At 38.0% G+C, this 22484-nt stretch overlaps 1 protein-coding gene across 13 annotated transcripts in view; it reads left to right on the top strand.

Annotated features, from left to right (window-relative positions):
- PIEZO2 (piezo type mechanosensitive ion channel component 2) overlaps nucleotides 1-22484 on the top strand; it is a 309728-nt gene that overhangs the window by 184197 nt on the left and 103047 nt on the right. For 7 of the 13 annotated variants that reach the window (XM_071804254.1, XM_071804258.1, XM_071804260.1 and 4 more), the window contains exon 8: nucleotides 19522-19690. In XM_071804254.1, the coding sequence (XP_071660355.1) occupies nucleotides 19522-19690 (169 nt within the window). The remainder of the gene's footprint in view (nucleotides 1-19521; nucleotides 19691-22484) is intronic. The other 6 variants (XM_071804264.1, XM_071804257.1, XM_071804259.1 and 3 more) reach the window with 1 other exon arrangement.

Below are 22484 nucleotides of genomic sequence, written 5' to 3'. Positions count from 1 at the left end.
CTACTTACTGCTGCAATAAATATTGATTGGATGTGATTTCACTGACTCTTTAAATTTTTTTACATGCTTTTATACTCTAATCCAAAATAAGAGTAAGTGATGGGAGTAATGGGTGTATTTTATTCATTACTATTTTTTTTTCCTGCTAGATTACTACTTTTATTTCTGCTGAATTACAATTGCAAATTGTTTTCATAGTATGTGGTTTTGGTGCCCTGGTAATCCTTACATTAAACGAAATGTAAACCTTAACTTTAATTCTAGTAAGCCTATTTTTCCTTTTAAGTATTATGAGTTGAACGTAAAAGGATATTAGATGTACTGGGGATAAACAATTAATTATTTATATCTTGATGCACTTCCTTGAAAATAGTAAAGAAAATTAGCTGCTTAACTACAGTAGCTGGTACTTTAATACTTATTTTGATTTATTTATTTATTTTTTTTTTAGTACAGGTTAATAGATGTGTGTTTTGTAATGCTGGAATTGCTAACTTGAGGAGGCTGATTGGGAGGGCATAACGTTACCTGAAAGATGGGAAAAAATCTGCTTTGTTTATGTTCTTCTGTGCCACCTAGAGGTGAATGGATGATTTCTACTACCAAGTAGCTAAAATGTTCACAGCTTCCCTAAGACCTTTATATTACTCTCTCCATATATGAAGAAAGAACACACGGCTTCAAAATTCTCAACTATTTGGCTATGAGGATATCATCTCATAGTGTTTTACTACCAGACAGCAATAACATTTTCTCAAGGAGAGGAAATACGTGTTTCATACCATTTTACTAGAATACATGAAACCCTCTTCATCCTGTGTAGCCTCCTCTAGGTGTTCCTGCTCTGGCAGGGGGATTGGACTGGATGATCTTTCGAGGTCCCTTCCAGTCCCTAACATTCTGTGATTCTGTGATATGCGTCATTTGTAGAAGTGTCTTTTTTCTTTTTAGCATTTTATTATTAATTCTAAAACACTTTAGTTTTTATTTACTTTGATTAATTTAGTTTCAAACTTATTTTCTGCATTTAGTTACGTTTTGGCAAATAGTGTAGTTCTACATTTTATGATAAAATTTCGTTCAGTACAGATATGCTGCTTTAACTTAGTCACTAATTTTTGAAATTAAAAAATCTGATTGCAAATAAGTTGCCCCTGCCTCGCTGTTGAAAGATAAAGCTCATTCAGAGTTTAAGAAAAGATCCAGTGTTGGACTTGGGAGTATAGACTGATGTTTTGTAAGCAGAAGATTATGTTATCTTCTTGGAGAATTTCTCTTGAATTGTGCTGTTGCCTTTTACACATGATATCGTGTGAGGAACTGATGTTCCAAATTATACAGGAAATTATGTTTGAATATACAAGGCACTGATGATAACTCAACAGGAGGTGCAGTAAATATATCTTCCTTGATTCTTTAATGGCAGTTGTTTCTGCTGCGGAGTTACCTGAATCTACTTTCAGGGAAATGTGTTTTAAGAGCATCAAGACAGGTGTTATCTGTGCTTGGAAATGCAAATCTGAGTGTGAGGAAAAACCCACTAATATGATTTTTAGTGATTGGGGTAGGACTGGTGAATAAGTAGTGGCTAGAGGAGGAAAATGAGAGACACGTACTGGAATGGTGCAGAAAAAATATTTTAGCATTTTTCATCCTAGAAGAAATTTGATACCATGCTATTTTATATACCATGAAGCAGAGCTAAATATGCAGAGTTCCCATTAATGCTAGTGGGTGGTTTGCATGGGTAAATTATATACTGAGAGGAGAATCTGATTCTCCAAATTATTCTCTGCTATTTTCACCCAGAAAATGCTGTTTAATATATTCTTACAAGAGGAGGACAGCAGATCATTCTCATGCGTATTCAGTTGTATGAACTCTCCTTACCCAGTTGCCCTAAACTCACTCTGTGAAAAAAAAAAATACAGCAGGTAAATGTATTTGCATGTATCATCTTTAGTGCCATTACAAACAGACCTTTATCCATATATGAAGGGGAAATGAAACATGAAGAAAAAGAACTTTCATTTCTCTGTAAGGTTTTGAGGGCTCAATCTCCAGGTGAAGATCTCCTTAGCTGCAGGGGCAGATGTGAATGCTACCCCTGTTGGGCTGCCGGTGGCTATTATTTCTCTGTGCAGAGCATAAGGGTAGCATTTAAAAAAGCTGCTAATATTAGTATTTCTGAGTTTGGGTTCTCAGGTTGACAAGAAACATACAAACTGTTTCTTATCAATGAAAATGTGTTGTGTCTGGATAGTAAAGCATTCAGCTTGTCACTCTGTCCATTGATTTCAGACTAAATGAAGTTGACTATACCCAAAAAAGATGGAAAGTTCTCAAGTTAACAGTATCTTTTCATCATCCTTGTGCTGATCCTTCCTTTTAAAAATGCCTCAACTCAAAATTGAACACTTGTGATAGTACGAAGTGACTGAATAGTGTCGCCAGAAGAAAGCAGTTTTCTTGAAAGGCATCTGGTGAATTTACACATTTTCCCCTGAAACCTTACGACATTCTGCAAGCAAAGTACTTCCCCCCAAAAGAGGATACTGTGGTCATATAGCCCTGCGTATTTGCCAGAGTGCTCCTAGCAAACACAAAGGCACCAATCTCCTGCAAAGAGTCAGATCTACTATTGTGGCCCTTGTGGTTCTGTGATGTGCAGATAGAGGGGGCACAAATGCAAAGACCCACCTAAATGCCATCCAGTGTGCACTAGGATCTGCAGATGGAAAAATGTACGGGGGACTGAAAAATCTGAAGTGTCTACCCCTCAGTTAGGAGTTATATTCTTGCACCAATTAATACTGGTTAAATACCAACTGATCTCTGTCAAACAAAATGTCCATATTCATTTTATAACTTCATTTAAAATAGGTATCTATATTCTGTGTTGGCTTGCTGCCGTATTGCAAAATTGGTGATTTACCGAGATGGGAAAACAATAGCAAGACGTATTCATTTAAAGCAAAATTGGGAAAATATAGTATTTCTGCCATAAAATTCTTTTCACCTGAGCTAAAAAGTCAATGAGGTAAAATTACTTTAGAAATTATGTGCGCAGTGTCACAGCCTGAAAAAATATGCAATAATAGGTTTGCCATTTTTCAAATTGCTGCCCCCTTTCTTCCTGATGTTTATTTTGACTTAAGGGTGTAATAGGGGCAATGAGAAGGGCTTGCCAACATGTAGAAATAGTATCAGTGCAGCAGTATGAAGTTTATCCAGAGTCAGTAATTATTGCTGTCCAAAGCTATGCTTATAAGCGTATTCATTTAAAGATGCAGTAATCTGACATATATTATACCCTATGTGCTTTCTTAGAGTCTTGTATTGCTTGTAGATTTCAGGTAGGCACCACCCTTATAAAGTGAGGCAAACCTAGGAGTCCGGGGAGTATCATCTACTTCACAGTGGTACATTATTTCAAATTTTATTCAAGAGAATGGGAATTTGGAATTACACAACTGATTGCTTTGTTGCAATCTGAGTGAGGAAGTCTAATCCAAGACTGTCTTTTCAACAGGAAATTTTCATCTGAAAGAAGCCTATAAATCTCTTTAAGCAGGACTTTATAAGAAGTTTTACAGTGATTAGCAATAAGCTTGCTTAAATTACTCTGTTTTTGAAGGGAGTGTTATACTGATATTTGCTACAGGTGGTAGATTCAGAATATACAGTTTGTTTTCATATCTGAGATGAGTCCAGTCCAAAATCCTCCATTTGAACTTCCCTGAAAGCTTTGATCTAGATACAGAATTTGTAGTCCAAATGCTCTGTTTATCCAGGGTAATAAATGAATAAAAGCTTAAAAAAAAAAAAAAGAAAAAAAGCTTAAAAATATAAAAAGCTTAAAAATATTCCTACAGTTGTTAGATCAGTGTGGGACATCCAGCTATATATGTATTTATTTTTTTTCTAAATTAGAGGCCAAGTGTCCTAATGAAGTCTCAGCGGGAGAGCAGATATTGCCAACATAGCAAAATGTAGCTGATCAATTATCTTGTCATCAGTGTCTTGCCTCTCTCCAGGTCAAAGCACTGACGTTCTGCTGCTTTTTTGCCTCCACTAGAGCCAATGCGTTTCACCTGAGCTGCAGCCACTGTTAGTCCTTGCTGCAGACCATCTTTGGCACCTGTCTCAAATGTGACCCACCTCCAAGAGGCAGAATATTCTTACCCTGTATGAATTTCTAAGGTTTTTGGAGTTGCCCTGGAACCTGACAATAAACCAGTGTTTGACAAGGTGGAATCGTAGAATCAGAGAATCATAGGACAGATTGGGTTGGAAGGGACCTTCAAAAGTCATCATGTCCAACCACTATGCGATGAACAGGGCCATCTTCAACTAGATCAGGTTGCTCAGAGCCCTGTCCAGCCTGGCCTGGAATGTCTCCAGGGATGGGGCATCTACCACCTCTCTGGGCAACCTGGGCCAGTGTTTCACCACCCTCAAGTAATTAGAGTATTTGAACTTCATTTATGTGCCCTATATTGAGTTGCCCTTTGACTGCAACAGCTTTCATGCCTTCTGCCTGATTTTTTTTGCCATTTACCATTGTGGCAGAGATCCCTGGACATATGCTGTGTAAAAACATGGCACTGCCCTTCTTCTGGTTCTATCATCCTCTACCAGCATAAGCACACCTTGTAGTCACAGAGCATGCTCCAAACTGTGCCAAACTCGCTGTCATGTTTGTCACAGTGACCAGATTAGGTTTGGGAGCCAGGATTTCTCTCTTGCAGAGGAAAAGAAATTAGCTAATCAACATTATTCTTGCGGAAGTTTTGCAGCCGAGTTTCATATTAATTATATAATGTACCACATATTAGAAGACTGTTAGTTCTACTTGGAAGTCTTTAGCCAATGCTTTCCTAGAACTCTATCTTCAATTTCATCATAATTTAAAAAAATTCTTTTGCAAAGGAAGTGAATGATTCTGTTAACAGTTTAGAAATGCAAATTTAGACTCCCATTGACAAAAGACCTTGTAATCAACCTTACTATTATCATTTGTTTCTAAATTATGAAGTAGCCCAGGGCATATGGGTTCATCTGGGCCCCTTTTCCCATGAAAGTTTGAGTGAGATGATCTTTGAGGACCCTTCCAGCCTGGGTTGTTCCATGATTCTGTGATTCTAAGAGCTCTTCTGAATCACATGATTCTGCGAAGGTGCGTTATCCTGGGCTTTTGTGTACCATACAAAATGAGTTTCTCAATATTATGCTAGGAAATGTTTCTGCACTACACAGGAAGTAGTCCATTTACTATCAGCTGAACCATCAGAGTCTGTGCTGTCTTCATTTTTTATTAATTATGTCATAATGTATATCTGATGATCAGAAAGATTCACACGTTTAGCTGTGGCTGGTGACCAGATAGCTACCAGAATTCATGACAGCATGGCAGAAGAGTTGAAAATATAGCTGAATCAAGGAATACTGGAAAATTCATAGTAAATCTTGCAACTTTCTCCATTACATTTGTTTTGCCTTCCTAAGAGGAAGATGTACTGGCTCTTAACAAACTTTGCATATTATTTAGTTTGCATTTAGTATCTGACTTCACAGAAACAAGTTGGTATGGTTTATATCAGAAATTGCTCAAAATGACTGAGAAAGAAAGAATCCTGTTTAGTGAACCCTGCTCAGAATTTCATTACAAATTGAACTTTTTCAAGATTGAAAAAGTTAATAGATTTTTTTTTTTTTAACTGTTTTGAGTTTCTCACTTTTAACGATTCTGATAACACTGCATGAAATATCCAAATGCACTCGGAGAACCAGTGGTGGAGTTCCCAAACAGCTGTAGCAAGAAAGCCTTGGAAACATTGCAAAACTGCTTGCTATTGTGAGATTTCCAGCTTAGTGTCTGCCACACAGGCATTCGGAGATTCATCCAAAATGAATTCACCTCTTTCAACGCTTATTCAGAGGGATTCCTTGGAGATTCACTCATCAGCGGGCATGTAATAAATGTCCATGCTGCGCTCACTTTATAGCAGATTTGTACTCAATGTTGATTTAAAATGGTTAGCTCAGGTTTTGGTGGAAGTCCAGTGGTGACTACAGGGAAGCTGATGCAAACTTACCCAGTTTTGCTAGGGAGAATTTGTAGCCCTTGCTGATCTTTATGTGGTTATTAATACCCATCTCTTTTTAGCAACATACTGCAGTTCTTTAAAATCAGGAAAATCTTGTTTGTGCCAGGATTTACAGCAAATATGAAACTCTCTGAAAAAAAGCAACAGATGCAATAGTAAGTAAACTGCAATGGTTTCTCTGGAAGAACTGCCCTCCCAGCCTCCCTGACAGTCTGCGGTGGTGCCTCTCTATCCCCACGGCAGAGCCGTCGGCATCCACCATAACTGCCACCCCGCGCAAAGTGCCAAATTTAGCCTTGGGAGAAGCAGGCACGACTTCATTCATGTTAGTGGCCTTGTACCACAGGTGATTTACACCCCTCTGTCTTTCTCTGGGCTTGAAAGAGTTGTAAACGGAGAAACATGCTAAAACCTTTTCAAAACAACAGGTTTCTGCACGTGGGAAAGACCAGTTTCTGAGCCATGTTTTGCCGCAGTGGCGAGCCTGCGACAGGGGAGCTCCCTGGCAGCCTGGTGGGGCTGGCCCTGGCTAGGACTGGTTCTCACTAGTGGGGAGCCTTGGCACTCCCAACAATGTGTGTGCTGTATCTGGAAACCAAGTGTAAGCTGCAAACATAAAAATCAGTCAGCATTGCATGACATAATGTTGGCAAGCTGCCACTTCCTTGCTGTCTCCTGCCCCCAAATACTCGTGTGTTACCGTAAGAACAGGCAAAGGTGCCTCTTTCTTCGGATGCGTTGAAATGTTGAGGTGAGAGGGACAGAGGGTAGTGAGAAAGATTTTAGAAGTACTGATATAAATTGATGAACTTTGCCTGCTGATTCTGGTTCGACTGAACCGGGTGTGCGATCGCTCCCATAACAGCCTTCCCACTTCTCCATCCACTTAGGCAGCTGATTTGCCTGGGACCAGCACACCTCTCCACTAACAGAGGCTCTGCTCATGATCAGGGAGAGCAAGATCACTCCACTCTCCCATACACACCGTGCATCTGCTTCTGTGTATCTGACTCCCACACTGACACTCAAAATACAGATTCCCTACCTGTCACAGGTTGTCCTGTGTGAACATGCAGAGGATGACTAAGAAGAATTGACCCTTTAATTTTCTTTTCATATTCTTTGAAGAACACGGATCTGCAAGCTGTGATCATTGAGCAAGTGCCTCAAAAAAAAAAAAAAAAAGCTGGAAAAGGGACAGACAGACATCAACCCCTCCCCTCCTACTGGATTTGGAATGTTGTTGCTTTGGGGTATTAGGAGACAGGGATTACAACTGGCAAACTTCTCCTGGCATTGCAAACTTGCCTTTACTATTTACCTGAGGTCTGCCTGCATGCCCAGAAATTGTGATGATAAATATTTAGCACTTATTTAGCTCTTTGTGTTTTTAGCTCAATGTATCAGGATTTGCAAATGGATCATCTCACATTCCTCAGAGGTAGTACAAAAGACAGTCCTGAGTAAGTTGACCTGAGCACACATGGGGGAGTTAGTCCTTGTCTGTGCAGGAGGCAGTCTCCATCAGCTCCTTGAAACACTCAGAGTGGATGTGCTTAATCTCCTGTTTATGTTCATTTAGCTGAAGCTGGGAACTTACTGATAAAAACTGAGCCAATCAGGGTCCAATTTAAACCAATTTAAAATGAACTATGTTATACAACTTTGGTTTTGAAATTAGTTAATTAGGCATTTTCTCAAACCTTATTGGTCATTATCCCAGTATCGTCTTTCCAGTATCTTGCTATTTTGTTTTCTTCTTCTGTTTAAAAACAATCGGGAATCATAGTTTGCATTTCTACCTTAATGCTTTCTCTTCTAAGAAATAATATCTTCTTTTCTCATATTTTCTACTGCCTTAATTTAGATCTCAATCACTCTTGCTTTTTTTTTTTTTTTTTTATCCATTTCACCTCCAACTGAGTAAATGGAAAATCTCTTTATCCTCTGCATGCATCACTGAACTTAGCAGACTGTCCCAGTGTGACTGAAAAGTATCATCATTCCCTTTCAGAGGTGGAAAAATTCCCTAACAGAAAAGTTAGATGAATTGCGTAACTCCCACAGATAGCCAGAGCTTGGAATAAAAGCTATAGTTTTTGGCTGCCATCTGTGTCCTTAGGTTCCTAGATCACAGACCAAGTTACCTCAAAGTTAAAATCAGTATGGAGCACACTTTAAAACAATTTATTTTCTTCTGCATATGTTATTCTAAGAGGTAATTAAATCTCTTAAGCTGGCAGGCAGTTGCATGGTTAGTTGTTGTACAGGGTCACTTGCACGTTCTGGTCATGTAGCACCACCTTGCTGAATGCTGATGCTCACTGGGATTATTTGAGCATGATCTTCTTTCCCTAAATGATTTCTGCTGTAGCTTTGCACTCAGTGGTTTAGCTGCGTAAGTGCATCTGTCCTTCTCCCAGCACCTGAGCTTAGGGCAAGGCCAACCATGGGCTGCACAACTGCTCGAGTTTTGGGAGCAGGCTGTCCTCCCTTCACATCCCTTGCACTGCCTGTGTGAGACTTTCTGAGGTGGGACTGTTGGCTCCTGTCTTTTCAGCAACTCTGCCAGCTCATTTTGAAAAACCCGTAACCTCAGTTAGCAATTGGCACAGAAAGACATCATTAAGCCGTGCCTCCTGCTCTGTGCTGAGGGGTCCAAGCTCACCCTCTGGCAAAGGGAAGCCTTTCGGCCCATGGATGTTTCTGAACATGCCTTCAGTTTTCTCTCTCCCACTTTCCACATGGCTCCTTAGAAACCTGGACCTGGTTTCTCATTACTTTCATCTCTGAGAAGAAAACACAACTAAACATTAAACATTTTTAATTTTGTTGGCATGATTTGGGTGTTATCCTTCCCCAGGCAGCGCGATTCGGTATGGGCTGCTTTTTGTTTGCCCATATGGTCGCGGGGAACATACACATACGTCGGGAAGGGGAATGGATGGCAAACCGCTGCGCCTGGTGCCAACCAGCCTCCTCTGCTGGGGTGGCTCTTATTTTTCCGTCCTCTCATCCCAGCAGCGCTGCCTCAGCTCCTGCAGCCTCCATGCTCCCTGAGTTGCCTCCAATTTGTAGCTGAAACTATTTGAAAAAAACCCAACCTGGTGCATTTACAGTAGTTTTATTTTAGTGACAGAACAAACAACCATCTGCCTAATTCTCTACCTAACACGTGACCCAGGGTGCTGCTGTCAAAGCAGTGACACTGCTGGTCCTGGCGAGGAGGGATTGTGTTGAAGGAGACACTCTAGCTAAGGTATCAGGCAGGGGCCCTAAAACAATTTCTTCTGCAGCTTTATCCCCATTTTACCTTCTTCTTGCTATCCTATCTGATAGTCCTCCCTCCACCAGATGCCCAACTGTCTTATTGGGATGAAAAGATACTGGAATTGCTGCTCCAGCATGTTTCTTCATCAGATCATCACATCTGGAAGTCCCAGCAAAGGTCCTCAAAGGCTACAGCAACACCACTGCTTTTCTAGCTCGCTGATACACTGAAAAGGGTAACATCAATATCAATACTCACCAGAAACTCAGGGCACTGCTCAGCTGTATCACGGGTAATGAAACAGTATGAGGATCCAGAGAGGAACCACTGATGGGATAAATCTTCATGTGTGGCTCTTGAAGATATACTTTGTCTCAGTAAACAAGAGATTAATAGACCCACATCTACTATTAGTGATAACAGTGGGGAATTATTGCCTCTAAGGCAATGAAAACACACTATGAGCTTTTGGAATAGAAAATCAGTACAAAGCTCATTTACTGGATTAAATGTGCTATATAGCTCACAAATCTTTGTGCTCAGACTTAAATTCCCCTCAGGGCAGCTGCTTTATTTCAGATATATAAAGTATTTGAATGTCTGAAGTTCGGTCATTTTTAATGGATGCCCAGTCCTTAATAGCTTCCAGTCACATAATCTCAGAGAAAATTCCATTATCTGGTTACTTTAAAAAAACAGGTTATATAGCAGATACTATTTAACATCCTGATTTAAAGTTGTTAATTCACTTGGGAGCAAAATGATTTTATTGTGGCTGCTTATATGGTCATTTTTGATCTCCCTGAATTAAGATTTGTATTGTATTTACAGTTTTTGCGAGCTTTTATATAATTCACAACCCTTAAAGCTATTCTTTCTCTTCTACAGCTTCCTGGATTAATGGCCCATAATTTCTCTCTGTCCTCATTATGTGGATGATATTAGTACACAAGTTTTAAATTACTTATTTTCTATGAGGTTTCTCATGCAACAGATGTGCATTTGAAATTAGTTTTTCTTTAAAAGAAAAGTCACTGATGTTCAGAAGAGGGTGGGAGATCTACCAGGGCTGGTTTTGTCATTGCCAGAAAAGCTTTGATCCAATAGAAACTATGGAAACCAAGACTTGGTGAAAAAAAAAACCAAACGTACGTAGACATCTGCTAAAGAGCTATAGAAATATGATGATATTAGAACAAAAGTTAGAATGATCTACTTACCCACCAAGCCTATATTCACTGTGTGTGTGCCTGTATTATACCGTTGTGATAGCAACACTCTGAAGGAAAACACTTTCAGTCTTAGTTGTAGTCTACATTTTCAGATATTTAAAAAAAAAGAGTTATTAACTGTTAAGCTGAAATTTATCATAATACTTCTCACCCTAAACAATCAAATTTTTGTGTTAATGTTAATATGGCACAGTTCCACTTAGCCAGTTACGAATTATCCAAGTCTGAACCAAAGCAGGGTCCAGGACTTTTAAGTGCTAAAAATACTTGCAATGCTTTTTAAAGCCAATATCACTCTGAAAAGGATAAATTTTATAGCTTTAGTCCAGCTGTGGACTGAGGTTTACATCTGCAGTATCTCCCTACACAGTTGTCCTGCTGTGCTGAGGAGAAGACCTGAAGGATCTGTTCCTTCTCTGTGGAATCTTATAAATAACATGATTTGGAAAGATAAATGCCAATTTTCCCTTCCCCCCGCCCCGCTTAAAAAGCTCTGTGAAACCAAATGCCTTCTGCTCATCTTAACCCTAATTCTTTGGGATGCTTAATCCATTTCAGCCAACTTTCCCACCTCTTTCCTTCATGTGTTCTGCTATTTCTGTAAAAATGTTGTGTCAGTTCAAGATACCTTGGAGCGTTTGCCCCAGCATGGTCTGAATTCCCAGTCTATAGCCTAGAGGGTAACAACCTTCTGGAAGGCAAGGATGGGCCTGGAGTTAGCATGAGACTAGGCAAGTCCTTTCCAATGGCATGTATTTCTCTGGGCATTTAGCCAAAAGATGTACTGTGGGGAGTGGAGTGGCTCACAGGATTCCCTTGGAAGAGACTTTACGGTTATAATTTACGGATTGTAACTTGTGTGTTAACCCTACCATCCAAGTACAGAAAACTCAACAGAATAGCTTGGAGTCTCCTAACTTTTAGGAGGGTTGTGTAGGAATTATATTTTCTGTTTGCTAATTTATTTTTTAAGTGTTTCTGCTCCTTCCCCCTCTTCTTCCAGTTGATTTTCAAATTTGAAGAGAGTATTTACCTCCTTTAAGTCAGTGTTGAAAAAAGGTTCACTCTTCAAGCAATGCTTAGGGTTTTGTTCAGTATTTCAGAGTCATAGAATCATAGAAGGGTTCAGGTTGGAAGGAGCCTTAAAGATCATCTATTTCCAACCCCCCTGCCATGGACAGGGACACCTTCCACTAGACCAGGTTGCTCAAAGCCCCATCCAGCTTGGCCCTGAGCACTCCCAGGGATGGGGCATCCACAGCTTCTCTGGGCAACATGTTCCAGTGTCTCACAACCCTCACGGTGAAGAATTTCTTCCTTATATCCGACCTAAATGTACCCTCTTTCAGTTTGAAACCATTACCCCTTGTCCTATCAGTACTCTCCCTTGCAAAAAGTCCCTCTCCCTACCTCATTTAGGTACTGGAAGGCTGCTATATGAATCTCAACCTTTGGACCTTGGCCTGTGAAACATTAACTTTTGCCTTTTCTCCCCATGTGTCAGCCCACTTTCCCTAGAAAAACAACAACAGAAAAGATTTCTAACACCACCACCACCCCCCAGAAAAAAATAAGCTACATTTTTTTCCCAATTTCTGGAGCTTTACTCTTATTAAATTACTCTCTTTGTAGATAAACTGTTGCTTCTTTTCCTGCTCTGTCATGTCCCTGTCTCACCTCCTCTTCTACTTCACTTTTCTTCTTGTTTGGCCACCTTTAGCATCTCCGTTTTAGGGCTCGTCTATCCCATTGTCAGTTTTGATAGTCCATCCTCCTACCTCAGACATGCAGGCACCACTTGCCTCTCATTCCATGTGAGAAGGGTGAAATAAGTAAGCAAGAGAAGACAACCAGATGACATAAAGATTCAGACAGTTCATAAAATCCAACAGAAATTGAGAAGTTCTACAAAGATGGATTCCCCAAATCCAACCCAGCACAGAGGAAGTTTCTGATGCCATTTCTGTGAATAACCATCCAGTATGTCCTGGCTCCAGAAAAATAAATAAATAAATAAATAAATAAATAAATAAAAAGTGCAATCATAAACACTAAATCATAAAATTCAGCTCCTGAAGTGGCTTCATGCAGACATTTTCTTTGAACTGTAATCTTCATTGCCCTGTTCTGGATTTAATTTCCAGTCTTCTACCATGTCAAAGAGTTGCAGACTTGCATCATTGTTTTATTTTATTTTATTAGTCTATGGTAAATCTTTTCCTGAAACAGGAAGCATGTCCTGTGAAATAATCTTTCCTGCTTAAATCAGTCAGTATTTGTAATGTACATCCAGCTTCTTGCAGATAAAGAGCAAATGTTACATATAATAACAGAAATATTTGGATGAAGAAGGCTTGAAATAGCTGTAAAAAAATCTTGGAAATTACAATGTATCATCTGTGATTTTATAATTTTCCACAAAACCCCATGCGTGTTAGTGTTCTAAGTATAGTATTAAAATTGTAGTTTATTTTGACTTCTCCATTTCCAAAGTTCATCTTGATTTTTTATTATGGTACAATATAGATCTTAGATTGCAGTAGACATAACTCATGATGCAATATACATACAGTAGCAGCTATGTGTGAGAAAGTTAAACAGAAGGATTGCTCTTCCATACTGGCAGATCTCTGTACCTTTCTGTTGGCCTATGTCAAAACAGTTGTGGAGGTGAGGCTGTGAATTATAAGTATTCTTGGTGTTGTAATTGCCCACTAAAATCAGTAGTGTAGCACTGCTACAATATTAGATCTGCAATTTCCAAATCAACGCCTCCTACACACCCCCCAGCCTCTAAAACTGCATTCAGTAACCTTAAAAAATTGACATGGTTGTCTTTAAAAAGAAATAAGTACTACGACACACATTACACTCATGCCTAAAATGTCCGGATCACTCCTGTTATGGAGGTAATTTCTATCTAATTAAACCAAATACACAATTCGCAATAAAGATGCATATTGTAATTGCTTCCCTTGATAAAAAATGGCAAAATCACATTTGGTCTGGAGTTTGAAACATCCTGCCTTTACATCCTACGGAAGCAGTAGCTTCTAGCTTCTGATAAACCATGTAGCATTACACGGAATAGCTGTACAGATTTCTTCACTTTACCACCACTTAGCTGGTTTCACTCTGGTTTTTTTGCCCTATCACCTAGAAAAAGCATGTTTAAGAATATAAACCAGAAAATTGAGTGTATTAGGAGAACTTTTTTGCTTCCCTTCTTTCTTATCTCCAGTATTTTACTATTTTTTAGAGTATCTGAAGTTCTGTTTCTTTTCTTTATTTGTCACATATGAAGACCATTTAAAGCTATATCATGATATAAATGCATCCAGTTATTTTATTAATGTAGTCTTATACTTCTGACCAGAATGATTTGTAGGAAGTGGTATTTAGGAAAATGTTTGACAAATCTGCGTGCAGTTTCAAGCTTTTATATGTTTGCCAATTAAGAAAACCAGACTATTTCAATCACCATACATTGACAGCTGGCTAGAATATATAGGAATAAAACAAGCAGCACGCAAAGTCACGAGCATTCGTAATTATCTACTGAGGTTGAGCAAATTGAGACTGAGAATCCACTGTACTCTCAGACCCTTCAGAGGAAATATAATCAATAGGACATGATAACAGACATTTTCCTGCCACTGTGAATCACTTCATGTCCTCTTTGATCGAAAGCACTGAGTGAATTTTTTATGTGTGGTTTGCACGTTGTGAGGAGTTTGGCCGGACTCATGAGAAGAACTGTTGTATGTATGTCTTTTGCTTCCGCTTAGGGAGTCAGAATTGAGTCTGTAAAACATTATAAGTTATTACCTTGGAGGCTTGCTGCAGAAAATGTGAATGTTTTTGTTATAATAATGTATTTTGATGCATATTCCTAAGTGCTGTATGCAAGGTAATTGCTTCTGTCGCTAAATGGACACTATTTATATAATTTTTGTTCCCCATCCTTAAACAAATGGAACAACTCTGAGACTCAGAATTTCGGCACAGTCTCGCCCCAAGTTCTTTCAGACAAGTTAAAAAAAAAAACAAAAGATATTAAGTTCACTTCCATTCAAATTGAATTTTCTCAATCTCCAGATAGTTCTGGTGATAATTGGTAGTCAGGAGTTCAGGATTTTTCCCTCTGCCCCCATACCCTGTCATATAGTGTGAATCTTCTCTATCTCCATCTCCTCTTACCAGTCAGACATTTCCAGGTAGCTTGCAGGAATTGAGTGCCATTTGTATTATATCTCATGCTCCTCTGATGATGTTTATTGGAACTGTCCAGCTTGCTCACTCAATGCTGGGAAGACGAGAGATCAAATAGTTCCTTAGGCAGAGAAGGTCACAGGTATTACTTATAAGAAAAGAAGAAAAAAAAAAAAAAAAAAAAACACCAAAAACTAAAACCTGAATTGCCCTTGAATTTTTTTCCCTTGGCTTTGTGTATTAATGCATCAAGATTTTGCACTGACCAGTTTGAAAATTAGAGGTCTAATGCTCTAGCAATAAAACAGCTTTTACCTATTTCCTAAGTGATGTTAAACTGTCAAAAGAAAGCTAAATGTATTTTGATAAACATGTAAATATGGGTTTTTACAATGATATTTGTAGTGGTGTCCATGTGTGACCCCTAGGCTGTGAAAAGGGCTGTGACAAAGGTGGGCTGTAGATGCTTGCTCTGGATCATTGGATGACATTACTATAAATTGTGAAGCTCAGAGAAGATACAGAAAAATGACTCCTACTCTGTCACGTATTTGCAAGTAGTATGTCAAGCAGTACATGGAATTGTAGGAGGATGCAGGAACTGGAAATCTCATCTAGACACTAACTATTATAGAAACTAAATGCAGTAGAAAATCGTAAGGCAGTAGAAGATTTGCTATCATTTGAAATCAGAATTGGATGCCTTTCTAAACTCTAAAATGTGATTCAACCACAAGTTATTTGCTCAATACACAAATTATTGTGTGTCCTACATTGTGCAAGAAGTCAGAATTATTACTTCCTTTCCTGGCCTTGGAAATTATGAGGCAAATCCTGTTCTGAAATCAACTCCTAAAACACCAGTACATGCAGGATTTGAACTGACAAATATATTATATTTTTGCAAAGAAAAATATTCCAGATCCATTTTATTGAAGGCAAAATTTACAGACCTAACTGATCTGTAATTACTGTGTTTGATAATTCTGTATATAAGATACATGTTTTTTTTTTTTTTCCTTTATGTAACCATTTTTGTTCATATTTGATACCATGAATTATTACTAACACCATTCTTACATTCTAGTGTAATAATCAAGTAATGCATGCTGGAGAAATTCTAGCAATGTACATAGTACAGTAATGAAACATAGTATTTCAGCAGCTCTTTAGGTCAAATAGCTGTGGGTGCAAAAGGAAGTTATTTTTCTGTTTTCAAATAAAATTGAAATTGCTTTTCTGATTTTTAAAGCTAGACTGATATAAAACGTTTGTTTTGTTTTATTTTTTTATGGTCACAGCTTACAGCTTTGTCAGGGAGTGACAGAAGATCAAAGTGCATCTGCTGGAAGGATGATTCACAGATTTCAGTAGGAAACTTTGCTGGGAAAACAGGCTTATAGCATAGGAACTGGGCAGAAAGATATCACCTATAAGAACTCTTTTTCACTGTGTTATGTCAGACCATTCCTCAGGCAGACATTCTAGTTCCTCTTGGCCTCTTATAATTTCTAAAATTTTCCAAATGATTTCTAATACACTTAAATACTTTTTTTTTTTTTTAATAAAATGCGTTTTTCAGACTACTCATGAGGACTTTGAAACCCACGATTTTTACTTCTTTGCAAGGATAGAAAGATTAATCTATTACATCTTGCAAACCTCCAGTTGTTTTTGACATTACATGCAGTCTTTTGAAGAGCAAAATATTTCTATTAATGAATGGTCGCTAGTTATTTGTTGCATTTGTCTTCTGTACCCAGACATGCATATACATGTTTTGTATGGCATCTGGCTTCCCTCACTTAGGACTCATTCCGACTTTACTGATGGTCATCTTAAGACAAAGTCACTCTAAGATCAGAGTTGGGCACAAATAGAGCTGATTGTGATCAATACTGAACGTAAAGACATCTTTGTGGAATGAAGTATGCAGAACTGAATAACGCCCTAATATATGTTGCTTACTGTAAGTGCTTATACATTTTATGGCAGTCATTCCTTTGTATTTAAAAGGTTTGAGTAAGAGAAGATGACTCTGTGTCTCTGAAAAATGTTCCACAGCAGCAGTTCTCACTGAAGATAATGATGAAGCATAAATATTGAATGAGTAGCAACTTGTAGCCTGATTGGAGGCCAGAACAGACAGAATGAGCATTCCCGAGACATCAGTCTATTTTGAATTTCATAGAGGGAGAATGTTGCGTTGAGTGCCTTTGTGACTACCAAGTCTCAAAAACCAAGGGGAGCTCAGAAATAACCAGCAGTTCCTCTAGATTAATGATTTATGAGACACGGTGAAATGTTTTATGAGACAGAGTGAAGTGGGTTAAATAAATACATTGCTGGTCAGGTGGCAACTAAGAGCAAAGAGGTGCATTGTAATTTATGTATATGCGGTGAATGCGGAGTCAGAAGGGAGCAGAACTAAGTCTAATAGTAAAATGTATGGGTAATTTGAAGCAAGCAAATGAAACTAAGAGAAAGAGGATTTAACTGAAAGAATAAAATTTCTGAACTGCTAGGATTATCTGGAATATTTTTGTCAGTGGAGATGAAAGTATAACACAAGTTTTTGAGACTTGATAGTCATATTGTGTTATAAATGGTACTATGCAAATGGAATATGTGATAAGAAGATCATGTCTGCTTGGATGAAAGGTCCGAGGACCTTCAGGAAGTGATCTTTCCCTCATTTCTGTAGGAAATACTCGTCACTCACTGTCAATGGAAAGGCTTCTAAATTCATTAAGAACTGGATTTCACTCTGATTCTAATATGTTTGTGAAACAGAAATAGGGTGATTTGTACTGTTCTTACATAGAAAAACTTAAAAGGAACAAAAGATGGAAGGATGTGTTGTAAAATAGAGGTAGAAGATAAAGCTAATAGGACCTCAACAACCCCGATCATTGACACGCAAAAATTACAAGTCAGTTGGCAGAGAGGAAAGCAGACAAAACAAGATGTTCCCCTATGCTGATAGAAATATGAACAGAACACAATCCAGCGTAAATTTCAGTCAGATGGAGCCAAACCGTAACACCAGCCCTGAATGTGCTTGGATGCTATGGAAGTTTGAATCTGGGTCAGTTCCAAACACAGCTCTATCTGCTCCTTCACGTTACAACAATTTATTTCAATTTATTTTGTATGCAGGATCTTGGGTTTTTTTTCTTTTCCAACCTTGGACCCACCCAAAATCTCTGAGAAGTCTTAAATTTTATAGCCTTTGGCTTGTGTTGACAATCAGAATGAGAAGTGAGTGCTGATAAATTGTGTAATAAAATGCTATAGAGCTCTAGTTCTGGCAGTTGATGGTATTATACCCATGCCACAAACCCCCAGTGAACGAACAGGTATTACCTCTCCTTTTTTTGTATTCTTTTAGCTTTATAGCATCCAAAGGGCAGATTTCAGGCTGTGCATCTCTGTTGAATATCATTCTTTGTATTCATTCACCCTTTCAGGTTGAATCTTATGAGGTAAAGGAAGAAGTAATCTTCTAGACATTTACTATTTATGATTAAATCTCCCAGCAGAAAAACTTTTAATGTATTTGTTTTACTCTTTCAAAGTAACAATAGTTTGGGATTTTGTGTTCTATCATGAAAGAGTTCTCCTTAATATTCTCTTAGAATTAAATCTGGTGGGTTTTTTTGACTTTGTTTTGGTTTATTTTTTTTTTTTTTTAGGTCTAGAAAACTGTAATATACATTATGGAAGAAAAACCTTTGTCAATAAAACAAAATTGTTTATAATGAATACTAACATATGCTGCTGGTAGCTCTATGCACTAGCTTTAGAGCTCTGCAAAATATTTACACTGAAAGAACTGGATTAATTTTGACTTCCTACTAGTTCTGTTTCAGCATCTAATGCATCTACAAAGCATTTAACATCTCATCTTAATATTAAAATGTTGGGAATTTTTTTAAATTCAATTTATTTCCAGCATAAATTTCTTATGTGATAGAAATAGTATGAGATCCCAGTTTTTCCAGAACTAGTAAAATCTCTCGTACCATTGATATTAATACTGCTACTACATTAATACTAATTATGGAATTAATTTTTCTTCTGTTTTATTGTTTCCTCAATGATTTGATCATACAGAACAGTTGCCTCTCTGAGTGTTTCCCTTTTCTGTACACAACAGCTATGAATTCAGTGGAGCTCTCTGTGTTTATAAGTATTTGCATAATTAGATAGCAATTTATTAATGGTATCGACTTTTTTAAATCAGTAAGCTGTTCAGTGTGCTGAGGAGATGTACTTTACGTTTCTGTTCTGGCAGAGTGTATGGAATGGTGGTGTATGTCAGTTTACTAAATCACTCTGAAATGTCGTGTTACTGTGATTTGCCGAATAGTCTTGCAGCCAGATTTTCTCTTCCCTTTTTTTGTAGCTCTGGGCCTGCAGGGCACAGGTTACTTAAAATTTTCACATTGGACATGGCAGATGTAATAACATTATAGTCCCATTTTTCATGTTGAAAACCAGGTGCAAAAAACTTTCCTTTTCACTAAATATTGTGGAATAAAAATATTCACATGCAGTTTCGATAATATGGCAAATAATATTTTTGAACAGAGCAATTGGTATTATAGGTAAGAAAAAATTACTGAAAAAAAAATGAAACATTGTAAGATTTTTTTGTTTATTCTCTAACTCTTGTGGGTTTTTTTATCCACAGGTTGTTTGGTGTCACTTCTCTTACTCAGACAAACTGCTCAAGCACTTGGATGATCATCAAAAATCAAGAGTTACATTGGTATCACCATGCTAATCCAATCTTACTGCTGGTGATGTACTACACCCTCGCAACTCTCATCCGCCTCTGGCTACAAGAGCCTGTTGTAAGGGTAACTCCTTTTTTTCAGCCCTCATGACAGTGAGACTGGCCAATGCAGATACTTGTTAACAGAGGTGCAAACATTCAAGAAAGTTAAGGGAATTAGGCAGCGAGTGCAGGGGCTGGTACCATGAAATTGGTCTTTTTGATAAGCATCTTCCAGTGTCTGATCTTGCAGTAGACACGTGGATACTTTCTTCTTAAAGTCAGCGGGACTATTTCTGTAAGGAGTGCAATGGCAGAGCATTAATGCTTACTCTAATCTGGAAAGCCAGTGTTGATAAGAAGTAGTGTAGGTGCTACCGAACAGAAGGTAAACACCCAGGGCTTATCTAGCGGGACTGAAGTAGGATACAGGCTGGCACAGGGTACTGTGAGATGAGAGAGATTTGCAATTTTATTATAGATAAAGTTTTCTTAAAACCTTTCCTTTTGAATCTGTGCGCCTGAGTGAAAATCCCAGCTTTCATTTAGGAGCAAGAGAAAAAGGAGACAAAAAGTAAATTTTTACTTCTTCAAGTTTCAGAGGAATAAAAGAAATATAAGAACCCAGAAGTATCTTAAAAGCTTAGAAAGTGGAAGTATAAAGAGGATGATCCTAAACATTACTTATTTTAATCTCTTGATCCTCAGAGGCTTGACATGAGTTTGAGAGCTCAGGTTTAGCAATGCTGTAAACCACAATGAAAATACTCATGACTGAGCTGTAAGCTAGTGGAGTTTATAGCAGCAAGTAAAAACAGCGATGGTTTACTTATTTTAAGGGTGTTTCTTCGTATAATAAATAATGTAAGAGTTTGACATTTAAAAAGGCAGACAAAATATCACCTGTGGATTGAGATGTCTGATATTTGGGGTTTACATATATTGGGCTTCATAATAAAAGGTGAATGATGCCAGAACTGTCAGCTTGAGTTATTAAAAAATTGTGTCGTAAGTTTCCAGAAATCTGAAGACTGGCTTTTCTAAAGTCACAAGGTTTTAAATGATTGCGATCCACTGCCCTTTGTCATTGGGTTCTTCAAAGGTTTTTTTCCTTTTTTTTTTTTTTTTTCTTTTTCCTGCAGCTGCAGCAGCTGGAAACTTGCTTTTTTTCTTTCCTTAAGTGGAAAGTGAGATTTCCAGATATTATTTTACCACTGGGGCTGTAACTAAAACTTCAGATCTCACAAACTACATAATGAAATCATGAGAACTACTCATGGAGGAGTAACCACACGTGAAATGCAGTTAGTGGGAGCTGTGTGATCTCTGCATCTCTGGGAGTTGATTTCCAGCACATTGTTTCTTTTCATCCAGCTTTTACCATCTTAAAGTTTGGTAATGTGTCTAAGTTATTTACTGCGCTTATTCAGCAGAGATAAATGAGCCTATCTCAGGATAGAGTGAATCCTTCAAGTTCTTCCAGGGACTAGAGAGGAACTATAGGGGACTTTCCTGCCCTTCTTTCTTTTAGGCTACTTGTGTTTTCTGAGATGGAATATTCCCATAAGACACTAAAATCGGTCTATGAGAACTGGAAACAAGTCAAGTTAGAAATGCTTTCTAAGCAATTGAGCTAGAGCGTGAGTAAATATTAAATGATATTAATTTAAGAAAAGCTGGTGTCTCTCGAACTCATGGCTATATGAGAGGCAATACAAAATCTTGGCATGCTTATGGGAATTTAGGATACCAGGGGACTTATGCTTGCCTCCAAAGATAAATGGACATGTAAAAAGAGAACATTGTAAGAAAATCATGCCTTTGCATTCATGCTTATTTTTGATACACAGGATGTAGTGATGCAAGTATTTGTCATTAAGAAGAGATGCTGAGATTCACAAAATTTACCGTATTTTACACACTTTCTCCACATGGCCTTTTTTGTCTATATGCGTTTTGATTTTCCTTTAGTTGTGTTTCTCCTACTAGCTTTCTCCTGGCAGACTTAATTCTCACTTATTTAAATCCACAAATAGTTGTATTCTGCGCTTCACTGAAATGTTTTTTGACTAGTGAATTTGTGGTGCTTTCGATTAATTATGGAGCTAAGTGTATTACTTGCCTTTGCTCTTCCCAGTGATTTCAAATTTACACTGTATTTAGGATGACACCACTAACTACCCATAGCTGGATGGATGGCAAAGACAATTTGCTGTGTTCTGCTTGGTGTAAAGCAGTTCTTTGCATACAGCTGTCATGTACAGTAAGAAGTGGCTCATCTTAGAAATTTTATTCAGAAGAATCTCTTGGACAAACCCTGTTTTGAACAACATATATATGACAGATTATGCATAAGGAAATACTTATTCCATCCAAAAAATATGTACATAAGCTAAATATAATAGATTAGATATAGTAGATTCTAAAAACTGGGTAAGACATGTAGACCTGGTGTTTTTTCCTTCTTATATGCATTGCATCTTGGGTTCCTCCTGTGGACAAAATTCCTGCTGGATTGCAGTAGGAGTTGTCTCTGAAACAGACGCTCTTGCGACTGTTGCTGAATACTGCAGCTGATGAACAATTTTGGAAGAACAGTGCTCACTTCAAATCTTGAGTTTCAGGGTGAAGTTTTTTGTGTGTGCACCACAGTCTGCCACAGTAAAACAGGTATGAGATTTCAGTGCATGATCTCTGTGTGGGATTCTGCATGGATCTCACTCATGCAAAACTCCCTTGGTGGTCAGTGGAAGTTTTACTTTTCTTATGCCCTCTATTTTGGATCCTGATTTGTTCTAACTCTGACTCTTGTGAAATTCTACCTCTGCAAATAAGAAGAGGCAGTCTGCCTCTGGAGATTTCAGCTCATTATTGTAACT

Source organism: Patagioenas fasciata, chromosome 2 (genome assembly GCF_037038585.1).
Source record: "Patagioenas fasciata isolate bPatFas1 chromosome 2, bPatFas1.hap1, whole genome shotgun sequence".
In the NCBI taxonomy this organism is placed as follows: Eukaryota; Metazoa; Chordata; class Aves; order Columbiformes; family Columbidae; genus Patagioenas; species Patagioenas fasciata.
This window is presented reverse-complemented; position numbering and strand designations above follow the sequence as displayed.